Source organism: Bactrocera dorsalis, chromosome 6 (genome assembly GCF_023373825.1).
Source record: "Bactrocera dorsalis isolate Fly_Bdor chromosome 6, ASM2337382v1, whole genome shotgun sequence".
Lineage (NCBI taxonomy): Eukaryota > Metazoa > Arthropoda > Insecta > Diptera > Tephritidae > Bactrocera > Bactrocera dorsalis.
The window spans coordinates 31,643,668-31,664,946 of NC_064308.1; the positions used below are offsets into that span (position 1 = coordinate 31,643,668).

The 21,279-nt window shown below is 38.6% G+C and overlaps 1 protein-coding gene across 2 annotated transcripts in view; it reads left to right on the top strand.

The window, feature by feature from the left end:
* LOC125779386 (procathepsin L) overlaps positions 1–21,279 on the top strand; it is a 323,484-nt gene that overhangs the window by 192,786 nt on the left and 109,419 nt on the right. The window contains exon 6 of one of the 2 annotated variants that reach the window (XM_049460725.1): positions 12,113–21,278. The exons of the other annotated variant lie outside the window; for it this stretch is intronic. Within the exon in view, the coding sequence (XP_049316682.1) occupies positions 12,113–12,263 (151 nt within the window). The 3' untranslated portion in view covers positions 12,264–21,278. Of the gene's footprint in view, positions 1–12,112; position 21,279 lie in introns of those variants that run through there. 2 annotated transcript variants of the gene reach the window in all.

The window sequence follows — 21,279 nt, forward strand, 5'->3', positions numbered from 1 at the left end:
TGGTCGATCATATTGTTACAGCCGAATCCCGAGATTTTTTTATTTTTAAAATACCTAAGGCTAACAAGTGGTAAGTGAAGCAGGCAAGCATTAAAACATTGGTCCTTCGAGCCGCAAAGAACGGCACTATTGAAAAAAAAAACTTGCAAAATTCGTGCAGTGAGGTGACATATACATACATACATACAAATACAAAATTTAGTGCAATATACACTATATACAAAAAAAATTATTGCAAGTGAAATCAAAGTGCAGTGGCAAATACATACATACATACAAAAAAAAACGGTTCAAAACGGATTACACGAAACGGTTCCGTACTGTTACATCATAAATCAAACAAAAAAAATTTTATATCAAAATCAAAAAATATTTATATGCTAATACAAAAATTTTGAATCGCGGGTGAAACACAAATATAGCGTGTGAAATACATAAATACACATAAAATATTTTAAAAATTGTGCAAAAAACCCCTAACGTGCAATTGCCAAACAAACAAAACTAAACAAAAAAAAAATCCTCAAAAACCAAACGCGAAAAATAAAAGTGGCACAAATATCAAGACGCGCGCGTTTAATGATAGTGCAATAATCGGGCGCGAAATCAATAAAAAATTAATTTAAACAAAAGAAACAAACTTTAATAATAAATAATAAATAAATAACATAAAAAGGAAACCATCATCGGCAGCAACACAACAAGAAGCAGTTTGGAAACCAAAAAACATAAACAACGGAAGGAAACGGAGCACAGGCATCGGCATATCCCCCCCACTTTATATGCAGAAACATCCCTTAGCCCCTTGAAGCGGCTCAAAGTGAGTTGTATCGACTCCACTTTTTATTTAAAAATTATATTTCATATTTGTATGTTGGTTAACAGATACAGTTTATATACATAAATACTGTATTCAAGTCGGTTAACATTTCAAAAGAACGGTTGCTGCCAAACTGTTTCAACTTACGGTTAATTTCCGGGAAACCGAAGAACAGTTTGGTACGCTATATATATATTTGTTCATCCGCATATATGTATGAACAGTATATACTATAATATAATTATATATATACTGACATATACATATCTAATACAAAAGGTCCTATTTACGCTTACCCTTGTGTATCCAAACACACAAATTAAAAAAAAAAAAAAAAATTTCAAGTATACACTTGACCCCGTTTCCGGCAATACCCCTTATACTCCAAAAGTATAAGCAGGATTGCGCAAATAGTAAGCTTGGACAAATTCGATCCGTAAAAGACAAAATAAAAATAATAAAATACAACATACAAATATGCAAATACTTATATTCATATTTTATATTTATTTATACATATATTGACATATAAGTACCAACCAATGTTGGAGAAAAACATACACACATATGTATGTATAAGTAATACAATAAATATCAATTTCTACAAAATTGCACAAATCCCAATGTGTACTTAGAGTGCATACCTGCATATCACCAATTTTCTTCTCCCGCGTCATTTGTATTGTAAAATCATACATACAGACATACGGCATACAACTGGCCTTTGACTGTATTTCCTACGTTTAAACTAAAACTATTTTAAACTTTCGGGAATTAATTTGAAAATTTAATAAAACTAAACGGGGAGCTAATTGCAATTATAAATATTTTAATTTAACCTCCCAAAAAAAAAAATATATACGGTAAACAAAAAAAAACAAAAAAATAACAATAATAATACAAGACAAAACCAGCACATACTTTACATACGTGCTGGTATTTCTAATTGTTCTCACATATATCCAAAGGCCAAATTTTTTTTTTTTTTTTTTTTGTTTCAATATCTTTTTATTTATTGAATCTGCTTTTTGTTTTGAAAGCCTAACAATAAGTAATAAAATCTTAAACCTATTTAAAAACTAGACACGCTCAAGCAAATTATTGAGCTGTTTTGGTAATACATTGCTCCTCAGTACGCGGGCATATCTCTTCTTTTAAGGCGTGTTTGATTGCAGGAATGTACCAAAGCATTAGCCAAAGGGTTTGGGTGATCACGGAGTTTACATATATATTTAATTCTGCTGTCTTCTACTTCTTTCCTTACCATAGAAATACCAAGGTCTTTATGGATATTCTCATTACGCATGTACCATGGTGAACACGTGATTGATCTAAGCATTTTTGATTGGAACCTTTGTATTATGTCTATATTAGTTGCACAGGTCGTACCCCACAGTTGAATGCCATACATCCAAATCGGCTTTATGACCGCATTATATAAAAGCACTTTGTTGTCTAGGCTAAGTTTGGAGTTTTTATTTAATAGCCAATTTAAATTTGCAGCTCTTATCTTCATGCAAGTTATTTTACTAGATATATGTTTTTTCCACGTAAGTCTTCTATCTAGGTGAATACCAAGATAGGTTACTTCATTCGCTTGGGGTACTAAAATATTGTTAATTTTTATCGCCGGACACATTTTTGGTCTAAGCGAAAATGTAACATGCTTACACTTTTGTTCATTTACCTTTATACGCCAGTTAGCTAGCCATTCTTCAACAAACTTTAAGTGCTCGGCTAATACTCTTGATGCTATTATGTGGCATTTGTTACGGCTCACTATAGCTGTGTCGTCCGCAAAAGTAGAAGTTAATACATTGTTATCTATTGGAAGATCTGCTGTATATATGATGTATAGTGTTGGGCCTAGAACACTGCCCTGGGGTACACCAGCTCTTATCTGTCTTTCATCAGATATGAAATCTCCCACTTTTACCGTAAATTTTCTATTTGTTAAATACGATTCCAATGTTTTATATAATTTTGAAGGCAGAATATTTTTAATCTTGTATAAAAGGCCATCATGCCATACCTTATCAAACGCCTGAGCCACGTCTAGAAATATAGCTGAACAGTACTCTCTGTGCTCAAATGCTTTTCTTATTTCGTTCGTAATTCTATTTACTTGCTCAATCGTGCTATGTTTTTCACGAAACCCAAATTGGTGCGTTGGTATTATATTATTTTCGTGGAGGAAAGGAGTCATCTTTGATAGTAACAATTTTTCAAATATCTTTGAAAGACAGGGTAGAAGACTGATTGGTCTGTATGAAGACGGCTGTGTTAAGTCTTTCCCAGGTTTATCTATCAAGATGATCTGCGACTTTTTCCACGAATTTGGATAGTGTCCGAGATTAAGAATTGCATTGAAGAGCAAAGAGAGCACCTTTACGGCAATATTTGGTAACTCAATTAGCATTTTTGGGGTAATATTATCATGTCCAGGTGATTTTTTGGGGTTAAGCTCTTTTATTATTCTAGTAACTTCAGAAGTAGAAGTCCTAATAGACACATGCGACTCTTTTGCGGTATTGGGCAAGGTTGGCAACTCAAAGTTGTTTTTTGGGCAATTGGGTTGAAATACCTTTTCTAGGTGATTTGCAAAGCAATTTGCCTTATCCTCATCACTACGTGCCCAATTACCATTCAACTGTCTTAGAGGCATGTTGGAATCTACTGGTGGCTTGAAAGACTTTTGTGCTTTCCAAAGAGAATTTTGCTTGCGAGAATTTGGACACAGTTTCTTTATATAATTTTCAGTGTTGTGTTCCTCTTCGCATTTAAGCGCTTTTTTTAACTTTCGTACAGCAGATTTCAGTTGAAGCAGAGTTGAAGGGGATCGATTTAACTGCCATTCCCGCCTAGCTCGCCTTTTCTCATTTACAAGTTTCTCTATTTCATTATTGGTGATCTTTCTAAAACCAACTGGTTTGTTATTTCTTTTTGGTGTTGCCAATACAGCTGCATTGGTTATTACGTCATTAATTTCTCTTATATTTTCATCAATGTCTCTTCCTGTATTTATTTTGCAATCAATATTGATATGGGTGCTGATATACTTTCTGTATTTCAACCAGTTAGTTTTATGTGATGTTAGAGAAACTTTTGGCTCAAATATCATGGGCTGTTCATATAACTTTATTAGTACAGGAGAATGATCAGATGATAAGTCTGTACATGTATCAGCTGTCATAAGCGATCTATCTATATTTTTGACTACAGCAAAATCTATTAAGTCTGGTATTTTTCTTCTATCACTTGGCCAGTATGTCGGCTTACCAGGAGATATTATATCCAGCTTATTATGCTTATTCATAATAGTGTAGTACAACTGTCGTCCTTTCGGATTAATAAGACGTGAGCCCCAGTACGTGTGTTTTGCGTTATAATCTCCACCTGCTAGAAATTTATGACCTAGTGTTCCAAAAAAGTCCCTAAATTCGATTTCTGTAATTTTAAAACGAGGTGGACAGTATATAGCAGTTAGGTTTAAGTCACAACCCCGATTTTTGAGTGAAATTGTTGTAGCTTGTAACTGTGGAGTAGCATGCGATTCTAGAGCATAGTGGTTTAAACGATTTCTAATCAACACTGCCGTGCCACCATGCGCTTTTCCATCTGGATGATTTGTGACATAGACTCTAAATCCCGGAATATTGAAATTATTTTTATTTGTTAAATGAGTTTCAGATATAAGCATTACATCAATATTCTTTTCAGACAGAAATCTGATAATCTCTAATTTATGTTGGTTAACACCGTTTGCATTCCATATACAGATATTTAGTAAGCTCATTTTTTACTTAATAAATTTTGCAGCATTTGATTTTGTGATTTTATTAAATCTTGGATCATGTTTTGCATGGTAGACATAAATTGTGTCATACACTGTGTAAGATTTATAATCATAGTTTCAATACCTCCATTTGGAGGATTTTGCGGCAGTTGCATTTGCACAGTGTTGCCTTTCACCACATTTGCATAGCTTCCTTGCATATTATTATTGATAGAAGTAATAGGATTTGAACTTTTCTCTGAGCCTGCTATAATTTCATTAGGGGGTGTTTGTAACATTTGGTTACGACGTGCTTGAATGCCCTGTGACAACTTCGATTTCAAATCTTTATATACAGGACAACCCCTGTAGTTAGCAGTGTGATTTCCTCCACAATTGCTGCATTTCTTATTTAATTCTTCTTTCTTAAGGGTGCATTTCGAAGTGGGATGTAAATCACCACATACCACACAAACACTTCGTAGAGTGCAATATGATTTAGTATGCCCATATTCTTGGCAGTTAGTACATTGTACCGGACCGTTTCTTTTATGTGGTTCTTCCACAGTTACTCTGCGATGCAGCAAATATTTCAGATTGTATATAGGATGGGTCTCATTTTTTTTTAGTTGATTCGAATTCGGCAACAATTCAATTTTAAACATTGGCTGTGGTACTTTGTTTCTATTAAATATATTTACAACTGTTTTAATTCCAAAACCACATTCCTCCAATGCTTCTTTCACTTCACTAGAGTCTACGGCGGACTCTATACCCTTGATTACAACAACTAGGCCCTTAGAGCTCTTCAGTTGATATGAATAATAATTTTTGTTTTTATTCGACAAAAATTTAACGATTTCCATGAAACTTTTTTCAGTGTAGGACTGAATTTTTGTTTCGTCTATATTGCCTTTTTTCAAAGGCACTATATGAAAATTGTTAGTGCCAACAATTTCACTTAAATTCGCAACAAGAGTATTACTGCTACGCTCGCGCAAGTATATCGGAGGTGGTTTGGCATTAACGACTGTGGTGGTACCCTTCGCATCGTCGTCTGAACCATTGCTTAGTATGGCAAATCTGTTGCCATTTAAAACTTCCGTTTTATTTTTATTTGGTGTGCTGCCTTGGAATTTTTTAGGATTGACCGCTGATTTAGAAGGACTTAATTTCCTCTTTATATTGACGTAGCGGTCAATGCCTGTTTGTACAGACGGGCTTTTTTTTGTTGATACACTCTCACCTTGCCTTGTGGTTTTCTTCGTTGCCTGCTCGTTTGTTGGTACCTGCAGGCTGGTTGGTGTCAGGGCATTTGTTATTGCCCGATTGTTGTTTTCGGCTGCTACTGCTGACTGCGTTCCTTTCTTCGATTCCTTTTCAGCTGATCGCCGCGATGACTCATCATCGCCGTTACACTTTTTATTTCCAGTAGTTGTGGTTGTTGTTGGGTCGACAAAGCTGAAGTAGGCATTTAAGGAATGCCTACGGCCTTGCTGATGAGGCTGCGAAGCACTCATTATTGTTTGTTTGATTTTTTTTTTTTTTTGTTTTTTGTTTTCACTTGTTGATTCGTGCACTAATTGTTTATGTTTATTATTATTAATTTGTGTGCACTGTTTTAAATGTTTGTTTACAATTTATGAATTGTTTTTTTGTTTTACTTGTTTGATTGGTTTTATGATTAATTTTTTTTTTTTGTAAAGATTGAATTCACGGAGCGAGTTAAAAAACACGTCCGTACTCTTTGAACACTCTCTTTGCCAAATCGGCATATTTCAAGCAATACCTCTTGTTCTTGCTAAAGCACAAGCAAGCAGGATTGCAAACGAAAAAAAAAATCTTTTTATATACAAAGGTCATTAACCCTTCTCACTTTCTTTATTATCGCCCGTATACGCAATTATAAACGAACGAGTGCGAAGCAATAAATAAAATCGAAAAAACAAGAACAAACTAATAGCACAACTATTAGAAATACGAAGCAATAAATAAAATAGAAAGAAAACAAAACAAACTAATAGCACAACTATTAGGAATAAAGAAAACGAAACACTCGCTCGTTAGTTCGGCCATTGCGTATACGGATACAACAAAAATAAAATTTTATAATAAGGAAAACGAAACACTCGTTCGTTGGTTCCTACCTTGCGGATACAACAAAAATACAATTTTATAATAAGGAAAACGAAATACGCGTTCGTTATTAGATACTTGTGTATACAACAACCATACAAATCGCGTATCTTAAAGATTCAAACGCATTTATTACCACCATAAATACACTGAGAGAAGTTTTTTTCTGTCTCATATTTTCAATTTCTACCTATTATCTAAATGAACGGAGATTCTAAGGAATCTAAATCGATTCAATATCTAAAAGTACAAAAAATGATTTCTGAAGAAAAGAGCCCATATACACCTGCTGAAGCTACACGCTCAAAGCAAGGTGCTACAAAGCAAAAAAAAAATTAAAGACATTTCATATACTAAGTTTATCGCTGAGAGTGACAGTTTAATTCGATACTGCACTCGGTTTTCATCTTCACCGATTCAGGACAATTCTGAATCGGTACTAGAAATCAAAAAAGAAAATCTAGGCAATTTCTGGACACGTCTCCAAGCTGCGTATGACGCAATTCTAGAATCTGACGAATCAGATCTTCCGGAAAATTTTAAATCCTCGGCTTGCTCCAAATACGAAAACTGTTTAGACTAGTACGAGGAAACGAGAGCTATGATCTCTGATCAATTGAGATTAATAAAAGCAATTGCACCTACTCCACAACCGAGAGTAGAGCTGCCTCCAATTCAAAGCCAAGAGGCGAGTTCCGGCATTCACCTTAAAGTGCCAGCATGTGATACAGAAATATTTCACGGAGGTTATGAACAATGGCCGTCCTTCCGGGACATGTTTACGGCCGTGTACATAAACCATCCTAAATTATCACAAGCCCAAAAATTGTATCACCTCCGATACAAAACAAAAGGCCAAGCAGGAGCAATAGTAAAACAGTTCGCTCTTAATGACGAAAATTTCAATTTAGCTTGGGAAGCTTTAAGACAAAGATACGAAAATGAAAGAACATTAGTTAACAAGCAAGTGACGATACTTATGAACTTGCCTAAATTTCAAAGAGAAACCAGTGAAGAGTTCATGAAACTAGAATGCACTGTTTCAAATTGTTTATCGGTGCTATCGACACAAAATATTCCCACACACAATTGGGATCCTATTCTGGTAAACATATGTACCGCCGCATTACCAGAAAAATCTTTGCTTCTGTGGGAGCAATCGCTCTCATCACGAAGAAAATGCCCAACGTGGCAACAAATGAAAGATTTCTTAACTACCCAATATGAAATTGCGGAAAGGGTAGATAAAAAAACGGTCAGAACTAAAAACGTTCAACACGATCTAAATCGAAGTTTCGTTAAACCCCAAGCTAGTAACCACCACAATTTAAACAGAAGCTTCTTTAAAAATCAATCGTTCACATCCGAACAATATAAACAAACGTCATGCGAACTGTGTAAAGGAGGCACAAGCTGAAAGCTTGCGAAAAGTTTAAAAAACTTAATATCAATGAAAGGAACAACTTTGTCAGAGCAAAAAGACTCTGTACAAACTGCTTGTCCCACTCACATAATCTCAATAATTGCGAAAGCAAATTCAATTGCGTATATTGCCACAAGAGGCATCATTCAATGTTGCATTTCAATAACTTTCCTAGCACACCCCAAAGTAGCGCTTTCTCCAAAAGAGCCACGGGTTTAGTTGCAACCGCAACTCCCGAAACACAAAATCCCGAAAGGATCACAACGATCATTCATAGCGTCTAGGGCACAAAATAGGCTAAAACTACCAACAAAACATGCCAATTATGAAATTACGGGAATGAGTGGAAGAGTAGTACAAAACTCAAATAAAATCTGCCCCACTACCCTAATTTCCCCCCAAGCAGATAAGCGCATTCAAGCAGAAGCTATAGTCTTACCGCAACTTACGAACATGCTGCCAAGCTATCATATAAATAGCAAGCATTGGCAAAAGGTTACACACCTAAAGCTAGCAGATCCTAACTGCAACACCCCCGCTCAAATAGATCTTCTATTAGGCAGCGACCTTATACCGCAAATCATATTAGAAGGTGTTGAAAAAATTTCGAAAACACTACTGGCGCAAAATACCACTTTCGGATGGGTCCTAAGCGGACTAGTTGCGGAACCAGTTACAACATTGACAACTCAAGTTGAGGAAGTCTCAAATGAGTACCTCAATTCACAATTAAGGAAATTTTGGGAATTAGAAGAACTCCCCCCCATTACCATTACAACGCCAGAAGATCAGTATTGTGAAGACTTTTACAAAGCCACAACTACTAGATCAAGAAATGGTCGGTATGTCGTACGACTACCATTTAAACAACAATTTCCAGATACACTCGCCATAGGTCACTCTCGCACCTCTGCAATACAGCAGTTTCTAAGTATGGAAAAAAAACCTACTTAGAAAGGGTGAGCTCAAACAACATTATGATGGTGTCTTAGAAGAATACCTCCATTTAGATCACATGGAGGAAGTAAGCCCATGCGAAAAAATCATAAAAGGCAAATATCACTCATTCTACTTGCCACACCATGCAGTAGTAAAGCTTGACAAAAAAACAACAAAAGTTAGAGTTGTCTTTAATGCCGGGGAATTCGCTCAACGATATTCTATTCACGGGCCCCACACTCCAACCAGATTTAATGCTCCTCATACTAAATTGGCGTATATACAAATACGTTTTCAATGGGGATGTTGAAAAAATGTATCGACAAATAGTCGTACATAAAGAGGATCAAGATTTTCAACGAATTATTTTCCGAAAATCTCCCAATAGTCCATTACGCGACTTTAAATTAAAAACAGTTACCTTTGGCGTAAACTGTGCCCCATACCTCGCCATTCGTACACTCCACGAACTGGCAGAAGACACAAAGTCAGAATTTCCTCTGGCAACACAAGTCCTAAAAACACATACGTATGTAGACGACATCCTGTCTGGGAGCCACAGCCTCTCACAAGCATACGAGTCCTTATCACAAGTGATAAAGGCCCACAACACCGCAGGGTTTCCTTTAAAATGCAAAACTTTTTGACCCCGCAGGATGGCTCGCGCCAATTATGATACAAACGAAAATCCTGATTCAAGAATTATGGCTAGACGGAACAGACTGGGACGAACAAGTGAAACCTCTTCGCTTAGAGAAGTGGTCCCGGTTTGCTAATAATCTAAAAGACATCTCGCAGACACAAATTCCACGGTGGGTAAATTATTCCCCCGAATACAAAGTGGAACTACACGGCTTCTGCGATGCCTCTGAAAAGGCATATTGTGCCACGATCTATGTGCGCGCACAAAGCGACACCGCAACCACAAGCCACCTACTAGCTGCAAAAGCAAAAGTAGCACCTCTAAAAACGATAAGTCTACCACGACTTGAACTCTGTGGCGCTCTGCTACTAGCCAAGCTGGTTTCCATAGTGCAGACCCACATGAACATAACCAAATGCAAATTATATCTATGGCCCGATTCCGAAATCGTTCTAGCCTGGTTAGAAAAGCCACCACACTCGTGCAAAACATATATTTCTAATCGAACCTCTCAAATACTTGACCTAGTAGGGGCAGCCACATGGCGACACGTAGCCAGTGCCGAAAATCCTGCTGATCTAGGTACAAGAGGGTGCAAACCCCTGGATCTTGCCACCACCACGCTCTGGTGGAATAGCCCCCGATGGTTAACCGAATCCACAGATTCTTGGCCACAATCGACAATGCGCAACATAATCGCCCCAGAAAGTCGAAAAATCGACACCTATCATACAATAGTGGATGATAATGAAATCCTTGAATGATTTTCATCGTTCCCCCGAGCCCTCAGAGTAGTCGCATATATGCTTAAATTCATAGAGCAATTTAAACTTAAAGTTAAAGGAGTAACTTCCACCCATTGGGATACATTGACGCACCAGGACTTACAAAAAGCAAAGGTCGCGCATATCGCCTCAACCCAAACGCGCTACTTCAGTCGCGACATATCGTTACTAAGAGAATCGAAGCCAATTGACAAACAGAGCTCACTCTTAGTACTAAACCCATTTTTAGACACGAAAGGTCTGCTTCGTGCCAATGGTCGGCTCGCTAATTCAAGCCTGACTTACAACGAACGCCACCCCATCATAATACCTGAGAAGTCTCCTTTTGCCACATTACTCCTGAATTACATCCATATATTAATGTTGCACGCCGAACAGCGCCTCGTGCAACATATGGTACGCCAAGAGTATTATATTCCCCGTCTTAAGCCCCAGATCAAAAAATGCATTTTCATGTGCAAAATCTGCACTATGCATAAGCAAAAAATGCGAACTCAGATTATGGCAGCACTTCCACCTGAACGCTGCAATTTCGCTCCGCCTTTCACGACCACAGGTGTCGAGTTTGCTGGGCCTTTTCAAATAAAGGCGTCCATGCTAAGAGCTCCCACTCTCATGAAAGGCTATGTGGCTGTCTTTGTATGTTTCTCGACAAAGGCAGTACGCCTTGAGCTGTGTACTAATCTGACGACGGAGGCTTTTCTCGCGGCATTTGCTCGTTTCGTCGCTCGACGTGGCTTACCCTCCAAAATCATGAGCGATAATGGCAAAACATTCATAGGAGCCCAACGAGCCACAGAAAAACAGTTTGTGGATTTCTTAAAACAAGCGTCCCCCGATATCGTACAAAAGTACGCCCCTCAAGGTATCAATTGGCAATTTATACCTCCAAGCGCTCCTCATATGGGTGGTTTATGGGAATCAGCTGTAAAGAGCTTCAAATCTCATTTCAAGAAGCTAGCCGGCAGCTATAAATTTAATTATGAAGAATTCACGACATTATTAGCTAGAATTGAAGCCGTTCTCAACACCCATTCTGGCCACACCTGAGCCAGGCGTGGAGTCGCTATCCTTAAGAAAGAATTAAAATTCTCCATCACAATTTCAGTAGCCGATGGAAAGAAGGCTATATAAAGGACCTCCACAAGAGGTACCGATGGAAAAATACAGAAAATGCGCCAAAAGTGGGAGATTGTGTCCTGATTCACGACGATTGCTTGCCACCTACCGAATGGCGGCTGGGCCGCATAGAGAAGCTTTATCCAGGCTCCGACGGTCATATTCGCGTAGTCGATCTCCGTACACAATCCGGAAAGTTACCAAGACCGCTCGTCAAACTATGCTTCTTACCGATCGCCGATAACCGATAACCGCGAAACGAAAACCGACAAACCGCTAAAATAAAACGAATATAAAAACAAAATAAAATAAAAATCTATATAAATACGTATACATATATATATATATTTAAAATACCACACAAATGTAGTCGATTAATCTAACGATCCACTCATGCCGCATAACGTGGCAGCCATGTTCATATGTCCTATATGCAACCAAATCCTAATTGAGATAACACTCTTTCAAACAGGTCAATATGGATGCAGACATGCCAGCAGCCCCGACACCAACCACTCGTTCGGCTGTCAATGTGCCACGCCAAGCGGCTGCCCCAGTTGCGGCTGCCCCAGTTGCAGCGCCCCGAACAACCACACCAACGGCGCCTCGGAATGGAAGGGTAGCATTGCCGCCAACACCCGCGCTTGTCGTCGACCCACAACGCCGTAGATGTCCTCTATGTCGTCAACCCCACCGGCTGCCACAATGCGTCATCTTTAAGGGATTGCCACCTCAACAACGCCAGTTGGTCGTGCAGGCGCACGGCCATTGTCTGAATTGCCTGACGCCTGTCCACCAAACTCACGAGTGTACGTCGGGCAATCTGTGCCAAATTTGTATGCGGCCGCATCACACCATATTGCACCGAATCACTCTGAATGACACCCGTCAACAACCTTCCGGCCGCAACCGCGGCGCAGTACGACGACCTCCAGCAAGCCGGGATGCGCGGCCCCGTCGAACAAGTGGGCCATCATCATCCCGTGCCCGACGGCCACACAATGGGGCAGCAACACGACGCCAGCAACCACAACCGCGTCCACGCCGCGCCTCAGGCCTTAGCAGCATCGTAGCCACACTGCAGCAGCTTCAAAGCATTATAGGCTGAAATATTCGCCTAGGGGGGCGGGATGGCTAAATGAGCCTTAGTCGCCTGCCCCACACCACACCTACACCCATCACTAACACGCACACTCACCTCGACATCACCACACTTCACACCAACACCACCCACACGCGCTAGCGCAGGATCCACACACTAAAACACACACCACATCACTCCATGGAAAAAGGATCCGCTTTCACACCAATCAGTGCTTATTCGACCGCTTTCGAAACCACGTCGCTCTCCGCCACCGCTACGCAGCGTACTCAAGTATAAGTAATTAACATACATATTCAGTGAAGTTTATTGTAAAAAACAAAGTAATTAACATACATACTCAGTGAAGTTTATTGTAAAAACCAAATCGATTGTAAATACAATTTAAAATCAAATACCAGTTTATTGTAAAAACCAAATCGATTGTAAATACAATTTAAAATCAAATACCAGCCGGTGGTCGATCATATTAGGGGTATTCTCTTACTCTTGCAAACCCCGGTGCACCATGCAGAAGGTGCGCCAATTCACAATAGCCATGCACAATAGTCATTTACAATAAATTGACTGAATCAGTCGCTCATATATCACTAGATTCTGCAATGGGTGCTCGCGTGCCCTTGTATATTTCGGTGTAGTATTTTTGCAATCTGCAATCTTGCAAGAGCAAGAGAATACCCATATTGTTACAGCCGAATCCCGAGATTTTTTTTATTTTTAAAATACCTAAGGCTAACAAGTGGTAAGTGAAGCAGGCAAGCATTAAAACACCGATCAGTGGTTAGAATATGTCCTAAATATTCTGCGGATTTAGCAAAGAAATTACATTTGTCGATTTGAATTTTTAAATTATGTTTTCGTAGCACATTGAAAATTTTCTGGATATTTTGTTCATGTTATTGTATCGTGCTACTAAATATTAGGATGTCGTCTAAATAAACAACACACGTTTTATTTATGTAGTCCCTTAATACAGAATTCATGAGCCTCTGAAATGTGGAAGGGGCGTTTTTGAGTCCAAAAGGCATTCCGACGAATTCGTAGTGTCCTAGGGGTGTAGAAAAAGCTGTTTTTTTTTTCTGTCTTCTGTAATGAGAATTTGGTGAAAACCCTTTGCAAGATCAATTGTTTTAAAGTATTGTGCACGGCCCAATTTTTCCAACATATTTTCTATGTTTGGTATTGGGAATTTGTCACTGACACTTATTTCATTTAGGGCTCTGTAATCAATTACAATCCTCCATTTTTTCTTTCCAGAGTTGTCCATTTTTTTCGGAACAATCCATAAAGGAGAATTGTATGGAGATGAACTTTCTCTAATGATACCCCGGTTCAGCATACCTCTCATTTGCCTATTAATTTCCTCTTCATGGATTTGGGGATACGAGTATCTATATATTTTAGAATATATTGGTCTGTCTGTTGTGGTTACTATCTCATGTTGTATTGTATGTATGGGTTAGCGAATGCCCCTCTTCAAAAAATAAATCTGAGTTTTGGTTTATCAGTTTTTCCAACAAGGGTTTTTCCTCTGTATTCATATCTTCCCTCGTTAATTTTTCTAACACTTCTTCATTGGGTGGTGAAATATTGAACGTTTGTATTTCGTTACATTGAAATGGACTTTTAATGAATTTAGTTTTAATGTTATTTATTTCGACGTACTCTTCATGTAGATTAATAATTGCTGAGAGTGGCTTTAAAATATTTTGACCTATTATAGCATCAAACTGTTTATTCCTAAAAGTAGTCAATTTCCAACACATAAAATTTTTTTCATTAAATTCGATTGGCAGAGGAGTTATGATTTCCTCATTAATACTAAAATTTCCGTTAATAGTGATAATAGGTAATGGTTGTATAAGTCGTTTGCGTTGATATTGTGGTAAAAGATTTTTATTGAGTAAAGAAGTGGTGGATCCCGTGTCAAGTAAACACCTAATTCTTATATTATTTATTGTTATTGTGATTATCGGTAAACTATATTCTCGGCCTGATATTGAAAATTTACCTCTTCACCATCATTAGTTTCAATGTGGTCTACTTCCATTTGTGTTACTTTATTATTTTTGCTTTGCCTAGTTCGTTGCGAATTTGGAAATTGTTGACGAAATAACCCTGAATTATTATTTGGACTATTATTATTTTGACGTAACTGTCCAGAGTTATTATATGGGTTATTACTGTTTTGACGTAACTGTCCGAAATTATGGTTGTTATTATCCGTAAATGTTTGTAAGTTACTGTTTTGGGGAACTCTATGTTGTGGTAAGGATTGTGGCTGTTGTCTATTGTTGGTATAAATCTGTTCTGTATATTCGGTGTACCGTCGTATCTTTTTACCATGCCTGTTTCTTCTAACAAATAATATGCACTTCTAAACACGTTATGTTTCTACTATATATAATACTTGCTAGATTTGGCTCAACACCATTTAAAAATATTTTTAGAATTAGCGACTCATTTATTGAAGGCTTAAATTCTGGAGGTTTATTATTATCTTGTTCGTATTTAGTATTTAATTTGTCTAAAATATTTCTAAGATTATAAAAATAATTGCTTACATTATAATTCCTCAAGTTGACTGCTTGGTGATACAGGTTATGATACGTTTCTTTGATGCCGAAGTTTTTGATGAGTTCTTCCTTGATGTCTGGCCATGTGGCTTCCTGTCCCAATGTCTTTATTGCTGCTAGGGCTGGTCCTTGGATTTTATTTTTTACATACCTCTCAAATATAAATCGTTGCATTGCTATGTTGTTGTTGAAAAGGGGGAGAATTAGTTCTACCTCCCTTATAAAGTATGATAAGTCGTAGTCTTTGCCCGTATATTCTTTTAATCTCGACGCTTCTTTTATTAACTCCGAACCCGTTAAGTGAGTGGGTTGGTTTGATTCGGTTGCCATGGTTCTTCTTTTTTTCACTTGGTTCACTTAAAACTGATTAATCACCGCCGTAATTTTTATTATTAATATTTAGGTTAATACTGTTCAAATCATACTGTTATTAATCTTTAGATTAATACCGTGGTAATCTTATGATTACTTGGGAGAATTTCCGACAGCGCCACTTTCGTAAGTAATGCCGAACGAATTTTTATTTTGTATTTAAAAATCTTTATTATTGAACTTTACATTTCGGTTGGTTCTTAAGAACTAACTACATTCTTTAAAAACTACTTATATTTATATGGTTCTTACATTTTCAAATGCAGACTCAGCAGAACGTCAGTTGAACTCATTCATATGTTTGTGAAATCAATTAAGTCAATGAAATCGATCGTTGCACCTAAATTATTAATATAAACCAAAACGGAAGTATCGAATTACTATTGCAGTGATCAATAAATTTTGGCTGTTGTATACTAAACAAAATTAATTAGGTTACAATGTTGCTTGCCCAATTGAATTTGTAAGTTCGGAAATCAATAAATTTGATCGGTCTGCAGTTTCATTGTATAAACAACTGAAACCGTTTGTTTGTCATTTGCCCCATTTTATTGGAAGCGAGTTGAACGACTCATTGGAATGGGAAGTGGACGTAACTCGGGCTCTCATTTGTAAACATGGTGTGGGAAAATACGTTGCTCTCATTAATAAATATTGAGTGATAAAATACGTTGCTCTCACTTCCCTCTTCATGTTTGCCCGCGAAGATCCCCCTCACCTAGCCCTCAAAATGTGCACTCGTGCCCGCACGGGCAAAATGCCACTTAGGGCTAACATGCCCACCCCTGCATTAGAGCAAGCGGAAACACCGTCAACAACAGAATTGGCGTTAACGAGTTTTGCTTCAACTTGCGTCAGTGATCCGTATGCGAGAACATTGTTCTATTCGGAAATGCCTTGATATTAAACATGGAAAGCATCGTCGAAAAAATGGTTACACAGAAAGCATGGCCAACTAGTAGATGAACAGCCAGGTGTGTTCTCAACTAATGCATTAGGGCGAATTTATACAATCCACCAGAAAAACGGCGATTGCCTACCTTCGGTTGCTAATGATTAATGAACGCGTTTCAACTTCATTTGAGTTATTGCGTACTGTGAATGGAACGGTGTGTGTGGCTTTTTGATTTGCGCTTATACAAATAGATCGATCGTCTTACATTGAAGACGAAGCCGTGAATTATCCAGTAGAATTTCTAAATTCTTTGGAGAGGCTTGGTATGCCGCCGCATCATTTGCATATCAAAGTTGGATCTGTCATTATTATGTTTTGCAATCTTCATGCGCCGAAACTGTGTAATGGAGCCCGACTGATTGTTACGCAGCTATCGAATACAAGGGGGCAGAATTCTTAATTCTACGAATTCCTTTGAGTTCCATCGTTGTGCCATTTCAGTTTAAACGTATTCAGTTTCCAGTGAAAATTGCATTTGCGATGACAATCAACAGGACACAAGGATAGTCGCTAGAAGTGTGGTATAATTCTGAAAATGCTATGTTTTTCACACGGCCAGATATACGTGGCGTGTTCACGAGTTGGAAAACTATTGTATCGATGTACATTAGTGCATTAGTACATTAGTGTTTATCAAGCTGCGTTTCATTGAAAAAATGTATAAAAATCGCAAATAAATGGTTTTAAGCACAATATAAATTCAACTTTCGTTTCGTTTCAATCACACAAAATTTAACGCAGAACAACGACTGCGGGGTCGGCTAGTATTTAATAAACAAAAATAAGTAAAACTCTATTATAATATTATAAAATTTATGTCATTGTAATATAATATAACATTTTTATATAATACGATTTTATATTATAATAAGGTCGTGTCTTCTTCTTCTTTACCACCATCATCGGTTGCTGTCATCTTCCAAGCCTCTGCACCATACAGCAGGACGGGAATTATGAGCGACTTATAGAGTTTGGTTTTTGTTCGTCGAGAGAAGACTTTACTTTTCAATTGCCTACTCATTCCGAAGTAGCACCTGTTGGCAAGAGTAATCCTGCGTTGGATTTCCAGGCTGATATTGTTGGTGATATTAATACTGATTCCTAAATAGACGAAATTATCTACAACTTCAAAGTGATGACTGTCAACAGTGACGTGAGTGCCAAGTCGCGAGTGCGACGACTGTTTGTTTGATGACAGGAGATATTTCATCTTGTCCTCGTTCACTGCCAGACCCATTTGCTTTGCTTCCTTGTCCAGCCTGGAGAAAGCAGAACTAACGGCGCGGGTGTTGAGGCCAATGATATCAATATCATCGGCATACGCCGGCAGCTGTACACTCTTATAAAAGATTGTACCTTCTCTATTTAGTTCTGCAGCTCGAATAATTTTCTCCAGAAACAGATTGAAGAAGTCGCACGATAGGGAGTCACCTTGTCTGAAACCTTGTTCGGTATCGAACGGCTCGGAGAGGTCCTTCCCGATCCTGACGGAGCTTCTTGTGCTGCTCAACGTCAGTTTACACAGCCGTATTAGTTTTGCGGGGATACCAAATTCAGACATCGCGGCATAAAGGCAGCTCCTTTTCGTGCTGTCGAAAGCAGCTTTGAAATCGAAGAAGAGGTGGTGTGTGTCGATACTCCTTTCACGGCTTTTTTCCAAGATTTGGCGCATGGTGAATATCTGGTCGGTTATTGATTTACCAGGTCTAAAGCCACACTGATAAGGTCCAATCAGTTTGTTGACGGTGGGCTTTAATCTTTCACACAATACGCTGGATAGAACCTTATACGCGATGTTGAGGAGGCTAATTCCACGGTAGTTGGCGCAGATTGTGGGGTCTTCTTTTTGATGTGATGTATAGGGTTACTTACATACATTCGTGGCCACGCAAATCTTATCACAATACTTTATTAAATTTTTTTTCGGTCTTTATCGTTCGTTCGTGATTTTCTTCAATTTTGTTTTTTTTTTTTAAGTTTTTAGAAAGCATAAGTAAACTAAATTATAATATCTAATTATCCGGCACTCGAAGTGTAACCAATTAAAAAAGCAATAAATTCGGTTTGGAAAATTAGTTTTATTAATTTTAAAGTTCAAAATGTGTGAAAATAATCATAAATTCAGGACCAATTCACTTTTGTTCGATAAGACTACCTTTTGCCTTAACTATGGCTTTGAGACGGCCAAAAACGGTCACGGGCAATGGCTTTCTTCAGCGCCTCGAGACTGGTGTATTTTTTACTTCGAACCTTGCTCTCCAAAATGGCTCAGAGAGAATAATCCATTGGATTCGCATCTGGTGAAATGGAGAGCCATTGTGTGGTCGTAATGAAGTTCGGAACGTTGCTTTTCAGCCATTCTTGGTTCACTCGCGGAGACGGTGCTGACCCGCGCTTTGTGAGACGGTGCTAAGTCTTGTTGAAACATCTATGATCTTCGACCGAAATGTTTGTTTGCCCACGGCTTCAAAGCAGCCTCCAGTACACTTTCCCGATAATATGTCCCATTGACGCCATGCTCGATGAAAACAATTGGAGAGCGCCCATCTGCGGTGACAGCGGCCCAAACCATTATTTCTAGCGGGAGCTGCCGAACCACCAGGAGGCCAACCGATTACTTAGATTCTCGTATGAACGGTCGGTCAAGTAAACCCTATCATTTTGAGAGTTTACGAATTGCTCAATTGGAAACATTTTTTCGTCAGAAAACACAATGTTCGGAATTTGACCGCTTACGGTCAAGCGAAGCAACTGCTTCACTCTCTCAAGTCTTACTTGTTGCTGCTTCGGTGTGAGATCATGGGCCTTTTGGAACTTGTAAGGCTGGACCTTGAGCTCATTTTCCAATATGCGTCGGATGCTGCGGTCGAATATTTTCAGTTATTTAGCTATTTGATTGGCACTTCGTCGTGGATTTCGCTCAAGTCGCTTCTTCACTTTCCGAACCATCTCACGTGACGTTGCAGTCTTTTGGCGTTTTGTGATACAATCAGTATCATCGTAACGAGTGATTGTGCGATAAACAAAAAATTTATTCACATTAAGGTGTTTGAGCTCACAAGCAATTGCTGGCCGTGATTTTCCAGCTAAATATAAAGCAATCACACTATTACGCTTGAATTCCATCGCTGATCACTTTTTTTTGCGTTCGCTTTTGGCAAAACGGTTGTTTTGTACACTTGTGAACAATACTCTTAACTGTCATTCATCAAATTTATAAAGAGCCGATTCCAGTGCAACAGCTGCGCGAACGGTGTGAAGTTGGTTACAATTAGCTTTTCTGTGCTTGCCGATGTTTTTTGGCTGTATTTTTTTTTTTAAATAAAAAACTTTGATTCTGCTTGTGAATGATTTTTATTTGGTCTTTTAAATTTTTTTTTCATCAAGTCGAGAATATGATATCACGTAAATGACCACCGCCAAAGTTGATTGTTGTTTGAGGCCTTTTTATGGCAGAATTTTTATGGCCAAAACTTTCGGCGACAGGTCCTCACATTCTTGACGGATATTGTCTTTAAGGGCTGCAAGAGTCTGAGGCTTGTTGACATAAATCCGCGACTTCAAAAGGCACCACAAAAAGAAGTCTGGAGCGGTCAAATCAGGCGATCTTGCTGGCCAGTGCAAATCGCCAAAACGAGAGATTAGGCGCCCGGGAAATGCATCCTTCAGCATATGGGTTGTGGCACGTGCAGTGTGTCCTGTTGGAACCACATGTTTTCCAATCCCAATTCACCAAGTTGTTGCAAAAAGAACTCATTGCTCTGTAGCGCTCGCCACTTACAGTAACCGATAGGCCGGCGACGTCTACGAAGAAAAAAGGTCCGATGACTCCTCCAGCGAAAACAGCACACCATACAGTGACTTTGAGCGGGTGTAATGGCTCTTCGTGGGTTGCATATTTACGTACCCGCTAAGATGGAAATGGGCCTCATCACTCATAATTATTTTAAATGAAAAATCACCTTTCTCTTGGTGGTGATTAAGGATGGCCATAGCGTATGTTAGACGCGATTGGCGGTCAGCAGCTAACAGCTGATGCACCGTCTAGGATTTGTACGGAAACCTCTTCAAATTTTGTACCAAAATTCGTTGTAAACACCGTCGACTGATACCCATTTGCGTGGCACTTCGTCTGGTCGATGTCGACGGCGCTTCCATGACATTCTCGGCAGCAGCAGTAATATTCTCTGCATAACGGCTACTCCGGGGTTTGGCACGCCTGGCAGCATCTCGTGTTGTGCCAGTCTCTTCGAGGCGAGCGGCTAAACGTCGCAGTGTTTCACTAGTAGGCGTCGGACGGCGAGGAAATCTGCGACGAAATTCACGTTGTGCCAAAGCCACCCACCGATTATTGGTCAAATAAATAGTCACCAAGAATCCGCGTTTTGGAGCAGCGTAACGTACCATTCTTTATTTACGTGTATTTCGCATGTGTTTACTACACAAATGTCAAAACAGAACTGACATTAGAGGCCATTAGCATTTTCTGATAGGAGGATTACTTTTGCGCCACCCTGTACAAACGCGACCAATTTTATTGTTTTTAAAGTGATACACCGACTTAACTTCGTGTTTCAATTAACAAAAATTATCTAAAATATTAATATCAATCATAGTGTTAATGAAATTAAATT